Raw genomic sequence first — 24,687 nt, forward strand, 5'->3', positions numbered from 1 at the left:
GCAGGTTTTACGGCAGGTCTCTCCCAGGCTATGTCTCATTACATGGGGTCACAGTAAAGTATGTGCATACGTGCATCTGTTTACTAGAGCTGCTTGATATGGTGAAAAAGTCATACTGCGATTATTTTTGCAACACAATTTTTATTTTCACTTAAGAAAATATTAAAATCATGATGATGTGACATTTGCAGAACAAGATTTATATATCAGGGCATCTCTGCAGCACAACAGTACTGTGTTTTAATTATATTTTATCACACCTTTAACCTTTATTCCAATTATCGCTTCAGCATTTTGGATATTCACTTGGCCATATTGCAATTTTTCACAATATTTTGATGAATTGTGCAGCCCTACAATCAACATAACAAAATATATGGATTTTATTATAACGGACAACTGCAAGACAAACATGCAGGATACAGTATACAGTATATATACTATATATTATTATGTTGTTATTTAAGGGGCTCCATGTAACAATTTGCATGTATTAGTCACATTTTTTCTTGGCCATGTTGAGCAGATTGTAATGTGATGTGAAAAATTAGACTGCCCCTGTCTCTCTCAGTTGTCTTTACAAGCATGTGAAGTTTTGTTTAAGTTGTTTCATGCTGCTGGATTTCTTTGTGAAGGACCCTGGCTGGATTTTCTGTGAGATTCCAAAGGATATGACTTTATTCACATTCTCAAGTGCCTTGTTTCAGTGCGTCTCTCTGCTCCGCTAACAGAAAGCAACAGTAGCTAAGTTTATTTTGTAAAATAAACATAAACTAGCAACCAGCTACCAGCCCAACAGAGACCCTCTAAACAATAAAAAGATAATATAAATAATACATTTATTGCAAGAGAGATCTAAACACCATGATAAATCGATAAACAATGGTGAGATGAGGGAGTCACTACAGATGTTGACAGATTAATGAAGTTTAAAGTCTTTTTTCTGTCTAACCTATATATAAAAGTCACATGTTCATTCCTCAGCTTGTTTGTTATTGTTTGTTTCCTTGGATATAAGGCCTTACACCTTGGCTTGAACCAGACTGTCATTTGGTGAACGCTATATGCTAACACATTAGCAGCAGGCGGCACCATGTCTTGACACTGACATTTGACTCTGAAATTCAAGCCTTTGTTCAGTAATGGAAAGGCCCTAAAAAATATCGTGCTCCTCTGGGAACGCGTGCATGCTAACCTGTCATAAAAAAAAAAACACTCATAAAAGTTTGTGATGGCATGTCATACTCGCCGAAGACTGCCCGCATGTACGTAATAATGCAAACCGCCCAGGTTGGTTTTAGCAACACTGATTAGCACCCTTGTGCTATTATTGCTGTGCTCCTGTGTCTACAACCGCAGTGACTAACACACTTGATACGGCTTTATGAAGGCAATGAAAGTGGAAAAAACTGAGCTATAAATAGATCACAATGCAGCAGTGCACATGTTACTTCACTCTGTAACACCGGGCCTCAACTTCTATACTTTTTATCATTCAAATCTTCAAGATCAATTATGAAACTCTAACTTGAAAAAATGTATTAGTAGTTTGAACTTGTGCTGAATAAAAACACTTGAAGGAGGAATTTCAGGGTCTGATTAGGATCTTGGAAGAGTGTGTGTTTCTTTTCTTCTTCTTTTTTTTTTTTACACCTCACTGACCTCAGGCTGGGTCACTTGTCTTCTGGGGGTCCCCGTGTTCCAATTTGCACAATCAACCTTTTCAAGTGCTCCTCACTGTGAATATTATTTTGGCTGTGGCTTCCTGAAGACATTATCCTCTCTGCTGGCTACTCAAGTGTCAGTCAAGCCAGCAGTTTCCACTGGCTGGGTCCAGGAGGGCCCCTGGTTATACGAGGCTCCGTGCTTCCAGGCATTCAGGTTATTTCATCTTATTTATTTCAAGACACATTTAATATGTAGGCTTAGCTGCAGAAAGAAAAAACCCTCCCTGCACTTAACAAGCTGAATCTATTTCTCACCTTCGTCTGTGTTCCTGGTTTCTAAAACTGTAGACACGGTCTGGGTCCTGGAGGTTCCCCTTGTGACAAGAATAGCCCCATGATTTCATGAATGAGGGACTTGCGGCTTTGAGAGAGTCCATTTCTGAGCTGACACTGGATGTGGAAAACTTACCGGACCTTACTCTGAACAAAACAAGACTGAGGACTTTCTCATCTAGGATTTGGGATATTTTTTTAAAGATTTGCTTGTACTTAAAATGAGAAAGATCCTATCTGTAAGGCCACGGTTTACTGAGAAAACACTGCACTGCTCCAGTGAAGTGACTGAGTGTGAGAGGGACAGCAGCAGCAGCAGCAGCAGCAGCAAGTGTCATCTGGTCTTCCAACTTGGGGAGGGCTTTGGAGTTTAAAATGGTGTGAATATGATAGCCATCGGTATAGCTTATGCAAGTGGAGATCTGTCTGCACCATTGAAAGTTAAACAGACCAGAGGCTCTAATCTGGTAAAAGGACGGCATAAATCAACAACAGCACAAACGATTTCGGACATCAACATATAAAAGTGTTGGGACGCGAGAGAGGGGGACGTTGCCTGAATCTCGGGCGGCTGCATGAGAAAGAGAGTTTCGAGGACGCACAGGCAATTGGGCAAGAGGAAGGCACCGAGGAGGTGAGTGACGGATTTACCCTCGGAGGGGTAAAAAAGATGACTGTGGTGTCCCAGGAGAACCACGACGAGACTGTGGTCGTAACTCCTCTGTTGCAAGATGCTGCTGAGTTGGAACCGGCGGACCAGGAGTGCAGCGAGAGGGTCATCATCAACATCTCAGGTCTACGCTTTGAGACGCAGTTAAAGACCCTTTCCCGCTTCCCGGCCACGCTCCTGGGGGATCCGCGCAAAAGGATGCGTTTCTTCGACCCGCTGAGAAACGAATACTTCTTTGACAGGAACAGGCCGAGCTTTGACGCCATCCTCTACTACTACCAATCAGGGGGGCGGCTTCGGAGGCCCGTAAGTGTGCCCGTGGATATTTTCCTGGAAGAATTGCGGTTTTATGAACTTGAGGAGGAGGTCATAGAGCTTTTCCGAGATGATGAGGGCTTGGCGAGGGAAGAGGAGCGGCCGCTGCCTGATAACGAGTTCCAGCGCCAGTTCTGGCTCCTGTTTGAGTATCCAGAGAGCTCAGGACCGGCACGGATGATCGCCATCGTGTCCGTGATGGTTATCTTAATATCCATTATTATATTCTGCTTGGAGACTTTACCTGAGTTCAGAGAAGTCCCCGCAGTGCCCGACAATGACGTCAATGGAAGCGCTAACGGCACAGAACCCAATCCGTTCACAGATCCCTTTTTTATGGTGGAGACACTTTGCATCGTGTGGTTCTCCTTTGAGTTCACCATGAGATTCCTCTCCTGTCCCAGTAAAGCGGCATTCTTTAAAAACATCATGAACCTGATCGATGTTGTGGCTATAGCTCCATATTTCATCACCCTGGGCCTCGATCTAGCAGAGCATGAGGGCAGCAGTCAGCAGGCTGCGTCCCTGGCCATCCTGAGGGTCATCCGTCTGGTCCGAGTTTTCAGGATTTTTAAACTTTCCAGACACTCCAAAGGTCTCCAGATCCTCGGCCAAACGCTTCACGCCAGCCTCCGGGAGCTGGGACTGCTCATATTCTTCCTGATCATTGGAGTTGTTTTATTCTCCAGCTCTGTTTATTTTGCAGAGGCAGAAGACCCCGAGTCTGGATTTTCAAGCATACCTGACGCGTTTTGGTGGGCTGTGGTGACGATGACCACTGTTGGTTATGGAGACATGTGTCCCTCCACCATCGGGGGGAAATTCGTGGGGTCTCTGTGTGCCATCGCCGGAGTGCTAACCATAGCTTTACCTGTCCCTGTCATTGTGTCAAACTTCAATTATTTCTACCACAGAGAGAACGAGGAGGAGGAGAATGTGCAGTACGTACACGTGACATGCGGACAGCCGCAGCCGCCCTCGTTATGTGAATGTGACTCACACAAAAGCAGCCAGTCGCTCTCCAAAACTGAGTCCTATCAGGAGAGCGACGACCTGGAAACTTTGACATTCCCACACGTGGAGATATACACAGGGAAACTGACAGACGTATAAAACGCACCTTTGGATGACACTTTTATTTATTTCTGGTGAGTTGGCGTCCGGTGGACTTACAATCTAGGCTCCTTGCAGGAGCTGTCTACAGCGGTTGCCACATGTGGTGCCTGAGATATCCACGCTACATCCCCCACCAAAATGAGGATTGGCTTTATTTCACTGTAAAAGAAAATCATTCCTCCCACTGCTGCAACCTTTCTTACTGGTAGAAAACAAAAACAAAAACAGTTAAGTGGGGAGCAGTGCACTAACGCGCATTTTGGGATGCCTGGGTGTACTTGCATCTGCAGCCATTGGGCCACACCCTAACAAACCTCTGTGAAGGGAAATTACAATAACCAAAGAAAAATACTCTTGGAGATGTTTTCTAGTCTATAAAGCTCTCAAGTGATGTTTACGCACAAGGAGATGGGCTTAAGTTTGGCTTTCTACTTTTGAGAAAAGTCATGAAGCCTATTCCTATCCAAGCTTTGGATGATCTGAAGAGGAGAGCTCATCCGTGCGTAAAAGCGCGCATGGCGCACGGAGGACACACACCTCAACCAAGGCATTAATCTCTCTGTCACAACAGAGTTACTCAGGCTGTTTTGGGGTTCGTAGAGACCTCACGTGTGTCTCGCTGAAACACTTGGTACAGCGTGTGATCTTAACCACTGCTTCAGTTCTAATAGTAGCACTTGCAGCTTGTTTGCCCATTTGGACTGGAACATTGCCGGCTTAACCGAGGCTCTGTCCCTCAGGGTACAAGAGTTTACACGTTAACGAGATCAGTATTCCATAATTAAAAGATAGCTATCTGATGATCACGGGATGGTTTTTCATCGTCGTGAGATTATTTTCTATAAATAACATATGTCACAACTCTGGAAGTGCGCCTTCACACTGTAACTGTGTGCGAGAGAGGAGAAAACATCTTCATTTTTATCTTTGGCGCATGCTTCTATTTGAATCTGATCAGAAAGGCATGAACAAGTGAGCTCTTAGCGCCACTGTGTGGACGATGCGTGTCCCTGCTGTGTCCCTCAATTCAGGCTCCAGTGTGTGCAAAACTAATACTAATACAGCTTGGGTGTCTTTGCACTGTTGCAGCTGGCCTTCACTGATTTAGGTATAAGCCCCTGAGGTCATGCTCTTTACGCATCCGGATGCTTGTGATGGCCACCAAAGCTCACCAGAAGCCAGACTGCATTTTAACTTGCCTCCTCATGTTAACATAGTGAGTTTTGTTTTCTGCTTACTTGCAGGAGGCAGACGATTAAGTGAAGCTTGACTCTTGACACAACTGTGGGATTCACCTCTTCTCCAAAATATCGGATTATACTCCATGGATATTCTTGAAATGCCAGTGCTTGGAGAAAAAAAAATCTGCCTTGTTGGACATTGTGTGACCCATCAGTAGAGAAAAACAACATTCTTTTGCGCTGGCTTTATAAATGACCACGCCTTGTGTATACCGCGTTTTTGTAAACCCTGATTTTTTTTCTTTTTCTTGTGCAGCTTTTTACGCAATTTACGTCTGTGTTGTCATAAACATTCAGGTTGCATTGCAGCTCGCTGTAAACAACAACAACAACAACAACAACATACGATGCAATGTCTGCATGACGTGAATTCATTGTGAATTTTGAATGTGATGAAATATTTATTTTTCTAATTTAAAAAATGTATGTGAACTTAACTTAATCCTTTTGATAAATAAATTATGAATCCGAAAATATACCACTCGTTGTTTTTCACTCTCAGTGTAACACAGACCAGACTCACAGAAGGCAAGGCAGCAAGTCATCCGTGTGAAATGCTCAGATCCGCGAAAATTCATTAGTTTAGTTTTGCTGCTGAATGATGGGGGGGAAAGGCGCAGAAGCAGACACTGGGCTGTCTTGCCACAAAACCAGTTACTTAATAAAATGTCACAGTGACTAATGTGGGGGGTATTTATTCAGAATAATTAGACAGATGTCTGATAACCTGATTTTGTGTTGAATGCGTGTTTTTTAGGCAGTCAGAGACAGATGATTTGAGTCCAGCTCTTCAGTGTGTTGTTAGGCCCCACATACGTGCAGGCTCCTGTCGAGTCAGCAGCGGGTAAATATAGGCTCTCCATTGATTATTTGTTCTGATGATGGTGAGTATGTTCTGGTGTTTGTGTTTGGGATTTGTAGTTTTTTTTTATGAGGCGAATCAATCATCTGAGCTGTCCTTGGTGCTGAATCTGATCCTCCACCCTCTGCAGAGTAAAGATTTCCTCTTACACTCCTCTCAAATCTGCATACGAGTGTAGAGGTTGGTGAGATGTTATAACTCAGCGTCAGAGACTGCGTGTGAGACCCTGGATGTCATGTTTCATAGTTCTGAGATGATAACGATTTTTCTCTTCACAATTCGTTCACTAGGAAAAAATCAAACCTGTTCTCACGCCGGCTCAGATGTCGTGTCAGTCACATCCACATCCACCTAAATCCCTGAGTGATGGAATGAAAAGGGGATTTCATCCCTTCACAAACGGATGATAGGTTTGTTTTCTACATTAGAGATGGCCCTAAATGGCACTCGGAGTGGATTTTAGAGGTTGTGTTACCCACTGTCCTTTCCTTGCAGTCTGATTGCGCCAGTGCTGGCACACAAACGCTCTTGTTTTTGTGGTGTATGGAGAACTTCTGGCGGCGTGCTTTAGTAGAGCCGGTCTGCATTGCGTCGAAACCCTCCAACTCCTCCTCCTCCTACTTCTCCTGCTTCCCTCCCATCCCCATCCCCTCTCCTCTCCTCTCCTCTCCTCCCTCCTCTCCCTTTCCCTCTCACCTCCCCTGCACTCGCATGTAAAACACACGGCAGAAACTTGCCTGACATAGTGGGGGGAACATTTGGACCTCGCTGCTGCACCTGCCTGTGCCTCCGACTGTCCATCTCGATGTTTTCAGCCTGCTCTCCGCGCTGAAACACATTCTGCCCGTCATCTCGTCTACTCGTTAAAAAAAAAAAAAAAAAAAAAAAAGGTAGCAGATTCCTGCTGATGCAGTGATGTCTGGAAATGCCAAGGGCTCGCTTATTGCCCCTTACTGTATCTCCCCCCCTGAACTGCAGCGCAGGATTTTCTCCTGCGGTATACTGTAAGCTGTTCACGCCACCGTGAGCAGCCACCGACGCTGCGGCTCTGCCTCTCCGTCTCTCTCCTCATCAGACCTGCCTGATTTTCATCTTGTTTTATCTCCTTTCGCTTTTCGCCGCCTCAAGGCGTTTAGACCTATTTGCGGACACATCTGGGATGGCGATGAGCACAGTACGGCTCTAGGCTTTCCCTTTTTCTTTTCTTTCCCCCCTTCTTGCCTCTCTGTGCAATGTAAAGTTGGCACATGACACTCACTGGTGCCCTGCTGTTGGATGATTCTACTCGAGGAGAAGACGCATTCAAGACCTTTCAAGATCAACCCACGGTAAGCCCCGAAACTGCTGACTTATACAATAATGATCAGCGAGATTCTTCTTTTTACCGACAGCTGCTCTTAATGTAAAATAACAGACAGCTGCTGTGTTATGTTGTTTTTTTTTCTCTCTTCTTGCCTCTTTCGCCCCGCAGTGAGGCTGTAGGCTGTATGCATGTAGAAACATCAGTACTATGAACTGTTATGCGTCACATCATATTTCAGGCTGGTTAGAGTGGCGTAGGATGGATCACTGCCATGCACCTTCAGTGCAGAGAACCATGGCGTTTGTTTGTTCAAATAAAGTAAACACCTGTACGGAAACAAAATCTGTACAGGACACAAAATACCCATGAAACTGCAATACGAATTTTTAACCTAGAATTAAGAAAATACCACGTAGCGCCAAAAAATCATGTAAACTCAATAAAGAGAGATTGAAAATGCCAATATTATAGAAACATCTTCAAATCCTCATTATGGTGATTGTTTTTCTTTACCTTTACTACTGGACAGCTGCACTAATTGCAGGCTGAGAGAAGTAGATAAATAAATAAAGTGCAGAAAATGCTGAGCCAGCAAATATCTTGGCTGTTTGATCCCATTATTTCCTCCTCCTCCTCCTCCACCTTCTCCTCCTCCCCCTCCTCCTCTTCTCTCTCTCTCTCTCTCTCTCCCTCTCCCCCTCTCTGGGTGACAGAGGCAGCAGTAACAACAGCAGCAGATGCACCGGAGAGCAGCAATGGTCAAGTCAGCGAGAACCGCAGTGGAGCCGCACTGAGGCAGAGCAGCCAACCAGCCCCCTCGTATCTGGGGACGTCTCCAACAATTTAAGGGGTGTGGGAAGCTGAGGAGTGGAAAATTTCCCCCCGAACCTGAATGCCTGCTCAGTCAGACTAACCGACATCCCAGCGCAACTCCTCCTCCACCTCCTCCACCTCCTCCTCCTCCTCTTCCTCCTCCTCCTCCTCCTCCTCTTCCCAAAATGACCGTGGTAGCAGCAGATAACATGGACGAGACCTCGGCTGTCCCTGGCCACCCTCAGGACGCATACCCCCCAGACCACAATGACCACGAATGCTGCGAGAGGGTGGTCATCAACATAGCTGGTCTCCGGTTTGAGACTCAGTTGAAAACTCTCTCCCAGTTTCCAGAAACGTTGCTGGGCAACCCCAAAAAGAGGATGAGGTACTTTGACCCTCTGAGAAACGAGTACTTCTTCGACAGAAACCGCCCTAGCTTTGATGCAATCCTCTATTACTACCAGTCTGGGGGTCGGCTGAGAAGACCAGTGAATGTCCCTTTGGATATGTTCTCAGAAGAAATCAAATTTTACGAGCTGGGAGTGGACGCGATGGAGAAGTTTCGTGAGGATGAGGGTTTCATCAGGGAGGAAGAGCGCCCTTTACCTGAGAAGGAGTTCCAGCGTCAGATTTGGCTTCTCTTCGAGCACCCTGAAAGCTCAGGCACTGCGAGAGGAATTGCCATAGTGTCTGTGATGGTAATTCTGATTTCAATAGTCATCTTTTGTTTAGAGACTTTACCACAGCTGAAAGAGGACCCAGCAGGTCGATTTGTGACAGTCGGGAACACGACTGTTTATTACAAGCCAAATATCCTCACGGACCCCTTCTTCGTCATTGAGACACTCTGTATAATCTGGTTCTCCTTTGAGTTGATTGTACGCTTTCTGGCGTGCCCAAGCAAACCGGCCTTCTTCAAGAACATGATGAACATGATCGACATAGTGGCCATCATCCCTTACTTCATCACACTGGGCACCGAGCTGGCTGAAGACCCAGAAGACGGGGAGGGAGTGGGGGAGCAGGCAACATCTCTGGCCATACTCAGGGTGATCCGTCTGGTCAGGGTGTTTCGGATTTTCAAGCTGTCACGACACTCCAAAGGACTGCAGATTTTGGGGCAGACCCTCAAGGCCAGTATGCGAGAGCTGGGATTGCTGATCTTCTTTCTGTTCATTGGAGTCATCTTGTTCTCCAGTGCTGTCTACTTTGCTGAGGCAGAGGAACAAGGATCCTACTTTGGCAGTATCCCAGATGCATTCTGGTGGGCTGTTGTGTCTATGACAACTGTGGGCTATGGGGACATGGTCCCGGTCACTATAGGAGGCAAGATTGTAGGATCTCTGTGCGCCATCGCCGGAGTGTTAACAATTGCGCTCCCAGTGCCTGTCATTGTGTCCAACTTCAACTACTTCTACCACAGGGAGACCGAGGGAGAAGAGCAGGCCCAGCTGCTCAACGTCAGCAATCCCAACATCCCCTCTGAAACCAATTCCAGCCGCCGTAGTTCATCCACCGTCAGCAAGTCAGAGTACATGGAGATTGATGGAGACATAAACAATAGCATCGACAACTTTAGGGAGGCAAACCTCAGAACTGGCAATTGCACTATAGCCAATCAAAACTGTGTAAATAAAAGCAAGCTGCTTACGGATGTTTAGACACTAGTTAGGTACTTTGGGATCTCTGTGGGACTGTCATATTTGGAGTAGACCATCAGTAAGGAATGCTTCATTTACCTCCCCAAAGCACTCTATGGCATTAGGCCTCCAACTATGCTCAGCTATATAGAAAGGAAACAGAAAAAACGAAGCTCTTAGAGTATATGACAGGTAGATAGAATAATTAATTCTTCTGATCCTACAAATATATAGTTACATCAAAAAGAAAACATCAATTATTACGCATATACACGGCTCCCTGGAGGATGCAGAGCACACACTGTCTTATCAGATGACGGCGTGATAATTAAAATCTTATGCATGGAGTACAGATAACATTTCAGCAAGTTGCACAATGCACCAGAAAAGTCTGCAGAGACACGCAAGCACCTGCAGCCAAGTGGTAAGCGCCAAGAAGTTAGGTGACCCCGCTCCCCCCTCCTCTCTTGCTCTCTCTTCTCTCTCCCTACGAAGGATCTACTATTCAGCAAAGCACCTTATAGGAGGAAGACTGATCTCTCTTGTTTGGATGTAAACAGACGGTGATCTACACGCTTCATGGACATCTGCAATGCTGCTGTTTTCCAGCAGATGCTGTAATTATGATATCACCAAGTGATTCAATGTCATGCCCTTTAGATGCAACACAGCACAATGATAAAGTGAGCTTCACACGAGCATGATTAGAGACTTTCCATTTTGATATCGGCATGCATGAGACATATCTCACATAATGGAAAGGATGTTCTTTTGGATACCTGCCCCCATCAACCCTTCTCATCTGTTTTCATACTGAGTGCACTGGATGAGTTTTTAATTTGAAATGCTAATCATTTAGAAGTATAGAAATTGAATGTTAAATCTTAAGGGAACAGTACATAAACGAGATCATAGCATGAAAAAAGTAACCTGCATTATGGTCTATCGACTAAGATACTTTTGTATCCTGGTATATTTAATGCATGACATGAGTATACAGCTTGTTGCGATTCAGGCACTCTGCAGTGTCCTATTGTCAGGGAAACTAAGGAAATAAAAATTCTGGATGTTTCTGAATTGCGATCAAATATATCCAAACCCACCTTGAGGATGCAGAGTTTCTAATTTAAAAGTAGTCAAAGAAACTGAATAAATATTATCAAAAATGCATATAAGCATAATAAGCACCAATAACAGTATTACATCAATAGTGCAGTGCATGGACCTTCTTTGAACAAGAAATGTTAACATATCATTAGTCATGCTTCCATTTCCATGTCAAATTTTAGTACACATTAGTTTGGAGTCCGCTCAAAAAAGGATCAATACCAAATTTTCACTTCATATTACAGAGAATTATTCTGACATTAGTTGCTAGTGCCTTTATCCCTTTCACCAACAGGACCAGTGAAAGTGCCTCTGTGTACAATTGGATTTGTGAGGTTGAGCAGAGCTGGTTCATCTTCTGTTCTCGTGTTGATACACTGTTGGTTACGATGTTAATGATGCCAGATGAGCAACTTTGAAACAGCAGGTGATTGTGGTAAAAACGAAAAAAGGAAAAAAAGATCCATGGCTGTTATGCACAACCCAGTTTTCATACTGTCACGCACTTAATTATGCCCTTAAGCAGCAATGTATTGTACTCTGCATGTTTACCAATCCAATTCAAAAGGGAATAACCAGAGTTTTTGAACATATTTTATTTATGTCTGTTGTTTTTTTTCGTGCACCATGCATCCTTTCAGGGTCTCTACCTCAGTGAGGTCATTGCAAACTTGCTGCAGAGCCGCAAGCTTCAATGCAGGGCTTCCTATACCATAATGCAAAATGGAGCCTTAAGTGTAAACTGCAGTCATGCAACATTGAATGTGAGAGTCCCAAAGCATAGCCTTTACACAAGCACTTAGGGCAAATAGTGTACTACAATCTCGCTCCTTTTTTTCTTTCACTTAAAGCTACGCACAATCAAAACATTCATTTGTAGGGAGTTTATAGAGATTGCTTGACTCTCCGAACAGGATGAGATTGACTTTTTTATATGTTAGTTTCTTTGAAACGATGGAATCTGAAGTTATTGTTGTGTCACTGAAACACACCTGAACGCGTGTTTCAACACACATGTGGAGATGTTATTTATAGTTTTCAAATCTGTCATCCCACAATCCGAGGGCATTACGACGCACAGCAAAGTGTGGCCCGTCTTTTTGCACAATCATTTTGTTCTACTGCTTGACCAATTACTTTGCCTGTGAGATTTTCTTTTTCGTTTTTCACTGTGCTTGCTCATGAGTAGTGCATTGTTTCTCAGCATATTGTTCCAGACAACTAACTGCAGATAGATTTGGACAGATTGTAATGACTACTTGAAAATTCCCAGCTACTGTACATCAATCTACACTCAGTATTAACATGATTTCACACACATGATGGTAAGATTTTGTACTGTACTGTATGCTCTTTTTTCATCAGTGCTCACCTGACAAGGTCCTGTAAAAAAAAAAAAACTCCACTGCAGTGCTACTTGAATGTCATAGATGTTTCTGTTGGTGCAATGGCTATCTTTTGTGGTGCTAGTACAGGACTAACACTGTTGTCTTGTTACATCACACGTTATCTGAAGCATCAACTGAAGCAAGCCTTTGTTAATTGTTTTGGACGAGACATCCATTCTTTAATTCTTTGTTTCTGTTTTGTTATCGGTGGCTGGTTGGTTAATTAGTTCAGGGCAGTGTTTGTCATTTTATTTGGAACTGATCTTCGTACTGTACTGCTGAAGAGTGGCTGCCTCAGGTGAGGTCAAAGCCTTGCTAGATGTCAGTAACTTATCATGGGAGCAAAAAAAGATACACTTTTGTGTCAGGGATCTTCAATTTGTATAGGGTTTCTCATTCAGAAGGACACCAATAATACCCAACACCATACATAATATTACTATATATAGATTGATATAGGCAATTATAGTAGTCTCATAAATGCAGCTATCAGGAAATTGTTCGCTTTGGTCACCAGTTTCTTGTAAGACTCATGCTTGAAAGTAGTGATTGTGTGTAACATGTTCTGCAGGAAACAGCTGAATGCGAGGTGAAGAAAACTCAAATGATACCCCTCACATTAGCAGTGCTGTCGCTACTCTTGCTGTGAGGGCATGTATGGATGGTGCTATGCATTGTATTACCCAACAGAGACATGCATTCTTAACAGCAATAGAAATAACAGATCGCCTGTTTCTTAGATGCTTTTTGTAAGAAAAAAATAGTAAAACAAATCTATTTTGAATGTCAAAGAAGCTGCGATCACTTGATAGATAACTCACAACAGGGCTGTTTATGTACCAACCTCTTACCCTCTGTTCTGTGATTTTGTAAGGTCAGTGGGGTTGGATGTAGAGGTGGAGATTTATTGAGAGAAACCCGTGAAAAATCCAAATATAGACTTTGTAATAGTTGCAGCAACCATTAACCAAGCAGGTCGGACTGGAGTTGTTTTGCAGTCAGGAAGTAAGGCTGCTGAAGGGTTCAGTCGAACCTGTTACACCGTCCCAAAGGGACAGCCCGTAATGCACTTACAGAGGATCTGTCGTCAGTTCACTGGACTGATCAGCTGTTTGAGAGAAAGTCAGAGAAGGTGCCTAAAATGTTTTACATATTCATTTGTTTAGCTTACTGTTAGATGTTACGCTTCTGCAAACAAACACGAGCGAGAAGATCTAAAAAAAATAAAAAATCAATGACTACATGAACTGAATTCAACTATAAGAAAAAAAACATGAAATGTCAATAGAACAAAATGCAATTTAGCTACAATAGGATAGAGAAAAGTAACCACTATATACCGCAATTACGTATGGAAAACAATTTTAATGTATGTTTTTATTTTCACATTGTTTTTTTGGTGGCACTGTAACATGACTGATATAGGAAGAACATGCCATATACTGGAATATCAAAGACAATATGTTCCTCTGGCAAGCCATGATAATAAAACTACTGTATTATGATCAATTGCTATACACTAAATGATATGGACAAGAAGTGTACTATTATCCGAAAAAACAAATGGTTTGTCTTATTGGTTTCAAGAAAAAAAAAAGAAAACAGGATTCATTCAAACACCATGTTCACATTTTTCCAATCTCCACTGCTGAACCTACTGCTATAATGTATCTCTACAGAAACCTACTAATCGCAAAAAACTGCATGGTCGATGGAAGACTGCATGAGTTTTGCCTTTCAAACTGTGGATCAATGATAATACAGTTGCATCATTTAAAAAAAGAAACCCTTGCTTTCATCTGCACCAAGGCTTCCTGTAAGGCCCTGTTCAGATGTTGTCGTGAGACGTGTCCTGTGCTGGATTTCTTAAAAGCACCTTTAGCGCTGACCTCATCACTCGGACGGCGTTGGGTTTCCGAGCCGTTCTCATCGTCTGTGTGTGATTTTCAGGTCGTGCTTGCTAGGCTGTGAATGTGAGCAAGGACATTAAGGGCTAGTTTCTCAAACTTTATCTCTATTCTCGGACTGAAGCGCTCTTTAAAGTGACATTTTGTGCAATCGTATCTCAGTCATGACTGTAGTGATACTGTGTTGTGGGAAACATGCCCATCATGTCTAAGCAGGGCCTGTGCCGCACACACCCTCCTCTGTACTGCATTGGTTTTGAGGCATTGTTTGCTGAGGGTCTTGATATTGGACTGCTTTCTGCCTGCTGAGGAGGCACTGAACAGAATCAAATGTTGGGATGTTGTGTACCTCACTCACCAAAGGTGATTATTGATGAGATCTTGTTTGTGTTGTTTGATGGCTATGAGTTTGTCTGTTCTGTCAAGAATGCACATTTTATCGCTAGCAGGGAAGTTTTGGAGCAAAGCGCAAAAAGGACTGTTGAACTCTTCATCCACAAGCAAACCAAACTCTGATTGTGTTACCTAATCCAGCTGTCATTGTCACGTTGTGTTTAACAAGGATTATGCTACAATGTGTTCAGTTTGTCAGATGATGACAAAGGCATGGTCTGTGATCTATGCAAGGGTTGTAATTTTTTTTTTCTTATATCACTTATGATTTCACCTTACATTACCTTCAATAAATTTTTAAGGATCTGCTGGTGTATGCTCATTTCGGGATGGGGGTGTGTATCTGCACTGTGGACCTGCGCAAAAAGCTACATAAATAAAACCATCTTGTACACTAAGTTGTCACAGCCCTTTCTGCATTGCGCTAACAGGAGAAATATGCTGCAGTGTGCGTTGTTACAGAACTCTAAGTCTCAATCTAAATGTGTCCTACCTCTGTACTTCAGTACCCTCTCACTGAGGCCATTAGCGGTGATTCACGGGGCTAAGGTAATGGTTCCACACTAATCCTCGTGTCCCGGGAGAGGCACACTTACCTCTGTCATTCCCTCCGAGCTGTTACACACCTCAGGGGCCTGAAGAGCTCCTCTTCCTCTCTCTGCTGTCTCCTGTACTCACACAGACACATGCTTTAAACCATCTGAGCGTGACTCTGAGGTGCTCTGCATGTGCTGAGTGCGAGTTTCTGCAGCTCATAATTATTTTCCTTCACGATCTATAAAATGTTGCCTAAAGCTCAAGGTGACACCTTCAAACTGTTTATTTTGTCCTATAACAGTTTAAAATCTAAAGATACTCCGTCACAAGAGACAAATAGAAGCAGCAAATCCTAAATTTAGTTGCTGGTACGAGGGAATGTTTGTTATGTTTGCTTGGAAATTGATTAAAAGATGAATAAATTATACTTAAAACAATTGCCAAGTAATGCGAGTCCAATATAACCTTTGAAAGCATACTCTAAAACATCTTGTTTCTAAGAGTGTGATTTTGACAACATGTCAGATAAAACCTCATAATCAAGAGGTCTTTTTTATGCTAAATGCGTGCAGCTGTCGAGGGCAGAAACCCTAAAGCAGCGAACAAACAAACACATCCAGTCATGGAACAGTCAAAGGACAATCAAGCGAATGGAACTGAACTATGTGGGCGTAATTTTCTGGGTGTGAAAATGATTCATTCCCACTTCTGTCCTCTGACTGCGTGAAAGCTGAACATTCATGGAGAACATTGGACAGCAGAGGCATCACACTGAATGCTGCAGCTCATCTGTCTCCCTCTCTGTCTGTCCATCTGTCTGTCTCTCTCCATCTGTCTCTCTCTTTCTCTGTGTTCCTGTCCCTCTCAGTTTTCTGTGCCCGCCGTCAGCTCCCTGTGTCCGCAGCCCGGCTCTGTGTTTGCTGTATGGTGACCTTAACGCAAGCGAGCCTCCTCTTCCTTGTCCTCTGCATTGCCCTCAGGAAATGCAGCACTCCTCACTCTGCAGGCAGCAGCAGTAAGGGTGGGGTAAGCTGGCGCCGGTCCCAGTCTTCTTGCACACACATACTCTCTCTCTCTTTCTCTCTCCCTCTGTCTGTGTTTGTCTCTCTCCCTCTTTCTCCCTCTCCTGAGTGCTGTACTGAAGCTCCACTGGACTGTAATATTACAGAAGAGGAGCTCAGTCATGGTGGAGGATATCACACCTGCTCTCTCTGTTGTTAGACTTATCTTTACCTTTTGCGCACACGCAATTCTAAATCCAACCATGACTGTCGGATAACAGTCGACATGCTCGTGTTTACTTTTTCCCCATCCTCCGTGACCATTTGTAGTGAGCGAGTATTTCTTTTTTAAGGCCGCACTAAATATTTTATCATTGATGGAATAAATGACTACGTGCGATGTGAGAGATGTTGCTCGCACAAACGCAGCAGCAGAGCGGCATCACCTCACTCTGCCGTGCCTTTAAGAAGAATTTTAGCATCTTTCTGCCATTGTTTGGTTGAAACTGTGGTTTACAAATGTTCATATTTACACTATTGATGAGGTCATAATACAAACTCTGAATAATAACTGAATTAACAAGCTGTTCTCAAAGGAAAAATAAGGTCTCCAGAACACTGTTTCTAACTAGAAAAGGTGGCAGGGTCCGCCAAATATAAACAAAGTAAAACAGTATTGTGTTGTCCTTTAGGGTCAGTTTGTTTATGCATAAAATAAATCAGCCATTACAAGGTCTTCCCCAAAACTATGTAGTGTAGTGTACACCTTTAATTAAAAAAAAATCTCTGATAAAAGCCAAACACCAAACACCAGACACAGTTAGCAAAGAGATAACAACCACACCGAATGCTAATGTTGCTAACTGTTGTCTAACATTTTTGTCCTAACAGCTTTAGAGGCAGATACAGTGTGTTAGTGTTATGTTTAAAGTTTGCTCCACTGCCCCCAAGTAGCCAAAAAAATAAAATCCCACACAACAACCAGATTTATTATATATAGGATGAATTCATCCCCCCCAAAATCACAATTCGGTCATTCTATACTCAGTCCCGCGCTGATGGAAAGTCGGGTGAGGTTTCTGGAGCTTCATAGCAAAACAGTGTTGCAGCATTCTCCTAAACAACTGACGTAGATGGGGACTTGATGGCTCCATACAGCTCGTCCGGCATAAACCAAGTCTCCTGAAGCCCTGAGATCCCAAGACGAACTGAAAAGACGTTATTTTTTACAGCCTTGATACACGGTCGAGCTTGTGCAGTCACTTCAAGCCGGGTGCGTGCTAATGCTTTTAGTTTAGCAGCAACACTGAAGACCTCAGCTTTTAAAGGTGCGTGACTTGTGTCTTTTCAAATCAGTTTGGGATCTCTGGGCGTCTTGAGACTTGGATGATGCTGAAAGAGCTGTATGGAGCCATTTTTTATTTCAAAAGTTAAGTTTTAAAACAAGTCCCATCTACTTCAGTTGTTTAAGAGAATGCTACAAAAGGCTTTTGCAATGAAGGGTCACTTTGCCTCTCCCCCCCTTTTTTGGGGGGGAGAGGCAAAGCTGATCACCGTAAGTTAAAGCAAACGTTATTCAAACTGGAGTCAATTGTGCTTATGTTTGAGACTATTTTCCCCTGAGGATTTGGTACTTGAGTGAGTATTCATGGCAGGATTGTGGATGTTTGACTGCCTCAAAATTAATTCCAGTGCTGTTGTTCTATGGTAATAAGTCTATTGTCAGCTATGTGGCTCAATTACATGTCAAAAAAACGTTTTCAGGACAACGATAGAGGTCTATTAGCACAAAGGAATTAAAGGTCACAAAAATAACACTAAGCTCTTGGTGGACTTTTACTTTTACTTTAGAAAGATGGCACTCACTGGTGGATGTTTATTATACATTTCAGGTTAACACATGTGCCCAGGTGTCAGCCTCCACTTGCAAATGAGAAGCATATAATTGACAGTGGTTTAAGCCACTGTCTTGGTAATCCCTGATCAGTGTGTTGGACTAATTGAGGTGCTGTCGGTCAGTGGTGCAGTAGGCCTACAGCGAGCTTAACGCCGCCTCCTCATCCACCCTCTACGCTCTGTCTCAGTACAGCCTGAACATATCACTCTGAATGCAAAGTCGTCAGTCAGCTGTTAGAAATGTTTTCCTATGAAGCAATGAGTGCTTACAGCAAATGTACTGTGCTCATCCCCTCAATGCTTCTGTCTTTCGTTCACACACACACACACACACACACACACACACACACACACACACACACACACACACACACACACACACACACACACACACACACACACAGAGGATGGCCGGTTTGCCTGAGTCAGGCCTCTGGCTCACTTGATATTCCCCGATCGATTTCTTTGAAGACAGACACTCATCCCATATCCCTTGTACAAAAAATGCCATTCCTGTTGACGTCATCCAAAAAGTTTCTCAAGGACCTTTTCATTGTGGCCCAATCAGCTGTGCATGCACAGTATCGTGTGATTATTCTGTATCAAATCGCAAGTGTCCTCTGGTGATGGCTTTACTGCTGTGTAAAACCAAATCACTGAGATGCCTGTGCACAGTAGTCCACCTCTAACATCCTCTTCTACAGTAGGTTCTGAATGTTAACAATGTGCAAAATAGCTTTGACAGCATTATTGGATCTCCCATGCTTGAGCCAAAGCCCTTGGGCCTAACACCACCCCACCCCCAGGTCCAAGCCCACCAGCCTCTCTTATCCCCTCGATCCCTGAGGCCCTCTCTCTGGCCCACTTCCTCTTTGCATTACCTCCATCAGGCCGGGCTGCTGACACACTTGTTTAATAATTAAGGGCACGTCCATAATTTCCTCGTCCTTGTGGAAGTCCACAAATGGTCTCTGTGAAACTCAGGCCAGTTAAATGTATCTCTTTACCCCAGGCCACTGACAGCTCTACATAACTGTAGTGATTCGAAAACGATGATACAATCCGGTGAAGGTGGCGGCCGTGAGATCAGAAGGAGTTACTTCATCATAAATGACCCACTGATCCATTTATCCGTTTATCCAATTTCCTTTGACGTGGACACACTCACACATCATGAAGTGAGCGTCTACCATCATACCGTGCTCTAAGAATAAAGCATGACAGAGTACATAGACTATAAACAAGCATCAGCGTGTCTGTCTGTCCGCCATCCGTTTATGTGCCCATTAAACAGTCTGTCTATGAAGTGATCAGTCCGTAGTTTCATCCACCCGTCCATGAAAAGAAACAGCGCTGAAACGAGAGTCTACAGACATGCGAGTGGCTCCATGAGGCTCTATCAGTACTTCATGCTAAAAACTAACATGTTCGTAAAAACAATGCTAACATGCTAATGTTTAGCAGACACACTGACCATGTTCGCCATCTTAGTTTAGTCGGCTAGCGTGCTAACAATTGGTAATTGGCACTTTGATTCGGTGTCACGTCTCCTTCTTGAAAACACAGGGCAATGAAGACAACAACCAAAAAAGGGAGTTCTGAAGTAGCAGAAGTGACAATAAAGGTGATTTATTCAATGCTAAACATGATACTTAACGACAAACGTTCTCAAAATGTGGGGCAGGATGGGACAAGGTGGTTTTGTCAGAAAAACAGAAATTAGTATAACCAAAAAAAAAACCCAACTAACGTCCAAAACTATTACAGAGTTGGCACCAAGCAATAACCAAAAAGAGATGTGAAAAAGAAGAGAAAAAGTATAAACGCCCTCAACCTGCCACCACCAATTAGTATTTTCAACAAGTCTGCTAAAAACAATGCAACACAAAGGCGTGCTCCTGTTATTGAAAGTCCGGATGTTGATTGGCCAGCTCCATGTCTGTTGGAACCTGTGGGCAGCAAGACCAGACAGCACCTAACATAAGTCATAAACCAAAGTACTGGATAGATTGATTCTTTTAACCTGGTGATGGTGCCAAATTAAAGGATTAGTAATCATAAAAGCTGTTACAATTCATCCAGAGTATGGAGGAGTCCTCTCCTGGGAATTGTGACAATGTATTCTCTAGAGTCTTTTTGGGCCGATGTGCGTATCATATGATGTTGTAATTACAGGGTTTGGTCACTGTGTCAAATTGACTCCTAAGTGCAATTCCTGGGGGCCTTAATCCTGAGGGACACTTGAATGTCTCAACCAAACTTGATGGCAATCGATCTAATAGGTGTTGAGACACAACCTCACGGTGGCACAATAAACAAAGTAATTCATCCTCTAGGGACCACGAATGTCTGTACAAAATTTCAGAACAACCCTTATAAATGCATAAATCTCTCACCTTAATGTTAGATATGTGCAGTTAGTGTCTAATCTATCCAGTCATGGTAGAGTCTGTCATCGGTGCTCCCAGTCTGGACGTGTCCTTGTGGTATCAGGCGATGTGGATCTCAGTTTACATGCTCCTCCTGCCCGGTGTGCAGTGTCAGCGTGCTTGTCTGGGGGAGAAAATTCAAAACTTAACATCAATGAAAGCGGCGGAGTGACCTTCCCGCTTCAATTACATGACCGCCCAGTGCTCAAGGAGGCTGGCAAATACAAAACCACAAAAGGATATCACTTGTCTTGTTTGTGAATGCTAGGTCACTGTAATGCTGGAAAAGGTGTTTAGTTGTTGATTGCCTCTGGGTTTTTGCGTGGGAAAGAAGTGATCTTTTAAAGGAGAAGTTCAATGTTTTGGGAAGTTTGTTTTCTTATCAAGAGTTGCGCGAGAAGATTGATTAAGTTAAATGTGAAAAATTATGAATAAACAACACAGTTTCCATGTTCGATACGGAGAAGGAGGAAGTATACACACTAAGGTGACTTCAACACTCACCATACATGTAGCATGGTGTTGGGAAAAATTTGCATGTCCATCCAAGGTCGAGACAATAAATACCTGTGAATCCCAGGGATGAATGTCGGTTTCACCCTTTTCCGATGAGCCGATGTTGTAATGGGAGGCTGATTTTGTTACCCTAGCACTAGCCAGGCTAGCTGTTAACCCCTGTTTCCAGTTTCCAGTTCCAGCTAAGCTAAGCTAAGCTAAGCTAAGCTAAGCTGAGCTAAGTTAACCAGAAGCTGTCACCAGCTTAATGTTTACCGTACAGATCCCAGAGTGGTGGCTAATCTAACTCTCAGCAAGAAAAGACATTTTCCAAAATGTTGAACTACTCCTTTAAAGCTGATCGCAACATTCACTGGGCCTCCACTACCATCAGATACCATTTATAGAGTTGTAGCTCAGTCTTAATTAGGTCTTTTGTTCAACACACTACTGTAGTCTATTGATTTCGTATCACTCCTGAAAGTTATTTTAGATTCTAACCGTATGTGACATATTGTCTCATCTGATGATCAGGTTAAATATTGATAGCTCATAAATAGCTGTCATGTCAAAATCCAAATGAGGAAAATAAAACATGTTTTTCTCCCTGAGATTACAAGAGAGGACATCGAGACCTCGTTGGACATAAACCACCGTCCATATTGCACTACATACAGACCCCGTACAGCAGCGGAGCCATTACATATGGTAAGATGATGGAGGGGCACGTCAGTTTTCCTGCCCAGGACACATTAACTGAACTGCTGGTGGAATTTACAGTAAAGGCTTGTGTGGGTCAGTTGAGAGTTGTCCACACTGTAAAAAATATCCACTTCATTGAGTCATTCAATCTCGCAATTAGTCTCTCTAAATGTAGAAGAGAAAGGAAAAGGTGAAATAACTTCATGTATTTATGGTGTTGATTTCCTCAACCTAAGTGACTGTATGTACATTTTTCTTTATTTGCGAATTTCTTCTTAATATCGCCACTTGTCTCAAGAAAAAAAAAGAAGAGCAAATTCCCACAGATAATTGGAATTATTCAGTCTGTCAGTCATTTTTCACCTATAACAATGTTTAATTTGTTTTTCTATCATGTATTATTCTGCTCACTGTTATCTCCATTAATTGATCAATGATTTTGATTTATAAACCATTAGGGAACTGAAACCTATCCATCACAATATCCTGGAGCTCTTGACTTCAAATGTCCTCAACAAGGATATAAAACAAAGAAAGGTGATTATTCCTCACACTGAAGAAGCTGAAATCAGAGAATAATCACAGTTGTTCATTTGAGAAAACGATCGTCAGAATAGTCTCAGATAATTTACGGAAGACCGGCTAATCGATTAATTGACTCATCATCTCAGCTCTACCTTTTATAGCTTAACATGAGACAACATAACTTGTCAACATGGTCATTTTTTGCAGTGCATGCAGCTCGACTGGTGAGAGAGCCTGTCAAAGGCTGACAAATGGAGAGAGTGCTTTCTGCTGAGAGCCGTCCCTACAGGTTTCCCCTGCAGGCAGCCAGACCAGGGCCAGGAAATATATTTATACATATCATCGACCATCAGAGTGTTGTCATATGGAAACCACATAACCTCGGAGTGTGTTCAGATTGTCCTCCTCTGTGACACACATGACGTTTTTTAATCTCAATGTCTTGGGTGAGATTAAGAATAATGACTTTTCAGAAGATGGATGGAATTAAACAGCAGCTGAGGGGCCCCGGACCTGTGACTGCTACCGTTCCTTGTTGTAAAGTCGCAGAGCTTCGTTAGAGGAAGTGACGTCCTGATCACAATCCTAGCCGTGCTTGCAGCGCGGTTCTTGGAATGCAGTGTTGGTCTGCTGGCTCGATCCATTACGTTTGTGCAGACTGAAATATCTCAACAGCTACTGAATGGATTGGCATTGGCATCAATTTTGTGATTTTTAACTTTTTCTCTGGCAACACCGTGATTTTGATGTTTGTGGTTTGAAGTGAAATGTCTTGACAACTATTGGATGTCCAACACAGGATACATTTTTATTAACTTTGGTGATCCCTTGCAGATTTAAGATGTTACATGTCTGCATTAAAATGTTGAAAAATATGTATATATGGGTGTCATTTTTGTATTTTGTAAGCATTTGAACCTTTTGTGTTATCTCATCTCTTGTTCTTTCATTGCTCTATTATCTTGAATTGTTACCTCCTTCCTTTACTGATATTTTCTTTTTTTTTTCATTTTGGTTGAACTTCTCCTTTAAGAAAAAAAGGCTCTCTTACAATTCTTTGTACAGTGTGCTGCAGTGTTTAGTATAAAATCTGTTCAAGACACTGACAGCGTGGCCCTTTTGTCAACAGCGGCACCTGAGAGTTCTGGTTCATCTGCAAGATTTCACCGATGCCAAACGACCCCAAACAATGCACCATTGTTTTGTGCTCGCTTTGCATTTATCTGAGTCTTGGATTTTTTGCTTCTGTGTTCCTGTGTTTTGTCTCATAATCCATCTATGCCTCTCAGCACTGACGCTCAGCCACTGCAGCTACTGTGCCCTCTCCACATGCCCCCGTAGCTGCAGTCCTCAAGGAAAGCGAGATTTCAGCAGTTTAACAGACTGAACCCCCGCAGAGGACGGCTCTGTGGAGAGGAGGAGTGAAAAATCAGGGCTTTTTTTTCTGCTTGTCCTGAACACCTGAGTTAAAAGCTGTTTGTCGACATATTTTTGCCAATGCTCGGCATATTTCATTTAGACATTTGAAGACAGGGATTTGAAGTCAAATGTGCTCCTATAGCTGTTAAAATCCCAATCCTGGTGCAAAAAAATAGGAATAATTTACTGCTATTTGACCCTAGGTCTTTGTAACATGCATCTAAAAGGTGATTTATCTCTATGAATTACCTGGAACCTCTTTTGCTTCATCATTCATCCTCACTCCAGAGTCTTTCCCTTCCCCTTATGATAATGAGCATGAATATGCAGTTTCAGCAAAGCAAGCAAATCAATAAACTAATCATTCATTTAAGGACAACGCTGTGTGTCACAGAGCACTTAATAATTAAGTCCGAAATGCTTTTAGGCAAATTCTGAGCCAGTCTTTTCCCACCAGAGCAGGAATATTCTTGTAGCCGTGTAAAATAAACAGATGCTGTTCTTGAATATGTCAGGTATGCATCATCACTAAGGTACCTCCATTATGTTTCAGTGCGGCGTGTCTGCGTGAGTGTGTGTTGGTCCGGGAACACTCTCTGCACAGCTTTCCCCCCCCTCTGTGCTGCTGCTGACTCATTGTCACAGCCCCTGAATCTGCTGCCTGCCTGCGTTATTCACACACTCACCTTCCTCTGCTGGTGTCTGCTCAGCACCTGGAGCCCGAGACCAGCTCTGTTGCACCCACATGTTCGGCTGCACCAGGACCAGAGCTGAAGATGCTGGCGATTAACACATCGGTCCACCATCGGGGAAGAGACTGTTGATTATTTTGTTGACTGCATTATTGTTTGCTGTCACTTAACAGGAGAAAAAAGAAGCAGAAGAAAAAAAAAATGGCCAACATTCTCTGTTTGCAGCTTTTTCT

At 43.1% G+C, this 24,687-nt stretch overlaps 2 protein-coding genes and 1 long non-coding RNA gene across 3 annotated transcripts; all 3 read left to right on the top strand.

The window, feature by feature from the left end:
• Positions 1-2,339: 2,339 nt before the first annotated feature.
• Positions 2,340-5,542, top strand: LOC115586189 (shaker-related potassium channel tsha2-like). Its single transcript, XM_030424999.1, has 2 exons — positions 2,340-4,133; positions 5,346-5,542. Exon 1 carries the CDS (start codon positions 2,671-2,673, stop codon positions 4,096-4,098), a length of 1,428 nt encoding a protein of 475 aa, XP_030280859.1. The 5' UTR covers positions 2,340-2,670; the 3' UTR covers positions 4,099-4,133; positions 5,346-5,542.
• Positions 5,543-6,858: 1,316 nt separating this feature from the next.
• LOC115586297 (potassium voltage-gated channel subfamily A member 1-like) lies at positions 6,859-15,156 on the top strand. The gene is made up of 2 exons (XM_030425208.1): positions 6,859-7,532; positions 8,221-15,156. The coding sequence occupies exon 2, from the start codon at positions 8,506-8,508 to the stop codon at positions 9,982-9,984; it is 1,479 nt and encodes a 492-aa protein (XP_030281068.1). The 5' UTR covers positions 6,859-7,532; positions 8,221-8,505; the 3' UTR covers positions 9,985-15,156.
• Positions 15,157-20,733: 5,577 nt separating this feature from the next.
• LOC115586299 (uncharacterized) lies at positions 20,734-23,218 on the top strand. The gene is made up of 2 exons (XR_003984852.1): positions 20,734-21,824; positions 22,277-23,218. It is a non-coding gene; the product is annotated as an uncharacterized LOC115586299 (long non-coding RNA).
• Positions 23,219-24,687: the final 1,469 nt, after the last annotated feature.

Source organism: Sparus aurata, chromosome 8, assembly GCF_900880675.1.
Source record: "Sparus aurata chromosome 8, fSpaAur1.1, whole genome shotgun sequence".
In the NCBI taxonomy this organism is placed as follows: domain Eukaryota; kingdom Metazoa; phylum Chordata; class Actinopteri; order Spariformes; family Sparidae; genus Sparus; species Sparus aurata.

Excerpts from the sequence above, each read along its gene's own strand:
- LOC115586189 (XM_030424999.1), top strand. The coding sequence starts at position 2,671 with ATGACTGTGGTGTCCCAGGAGAACCACGACGAGACTGTGGTCGTAACT.
- LOC115586297 (XM_030425208.1), top strand. The coding sequence starts at position 8,506 with ATGACCGTGGTAGCAGCAGATAACATGGACGAGACCTCGGCTGTCCCT.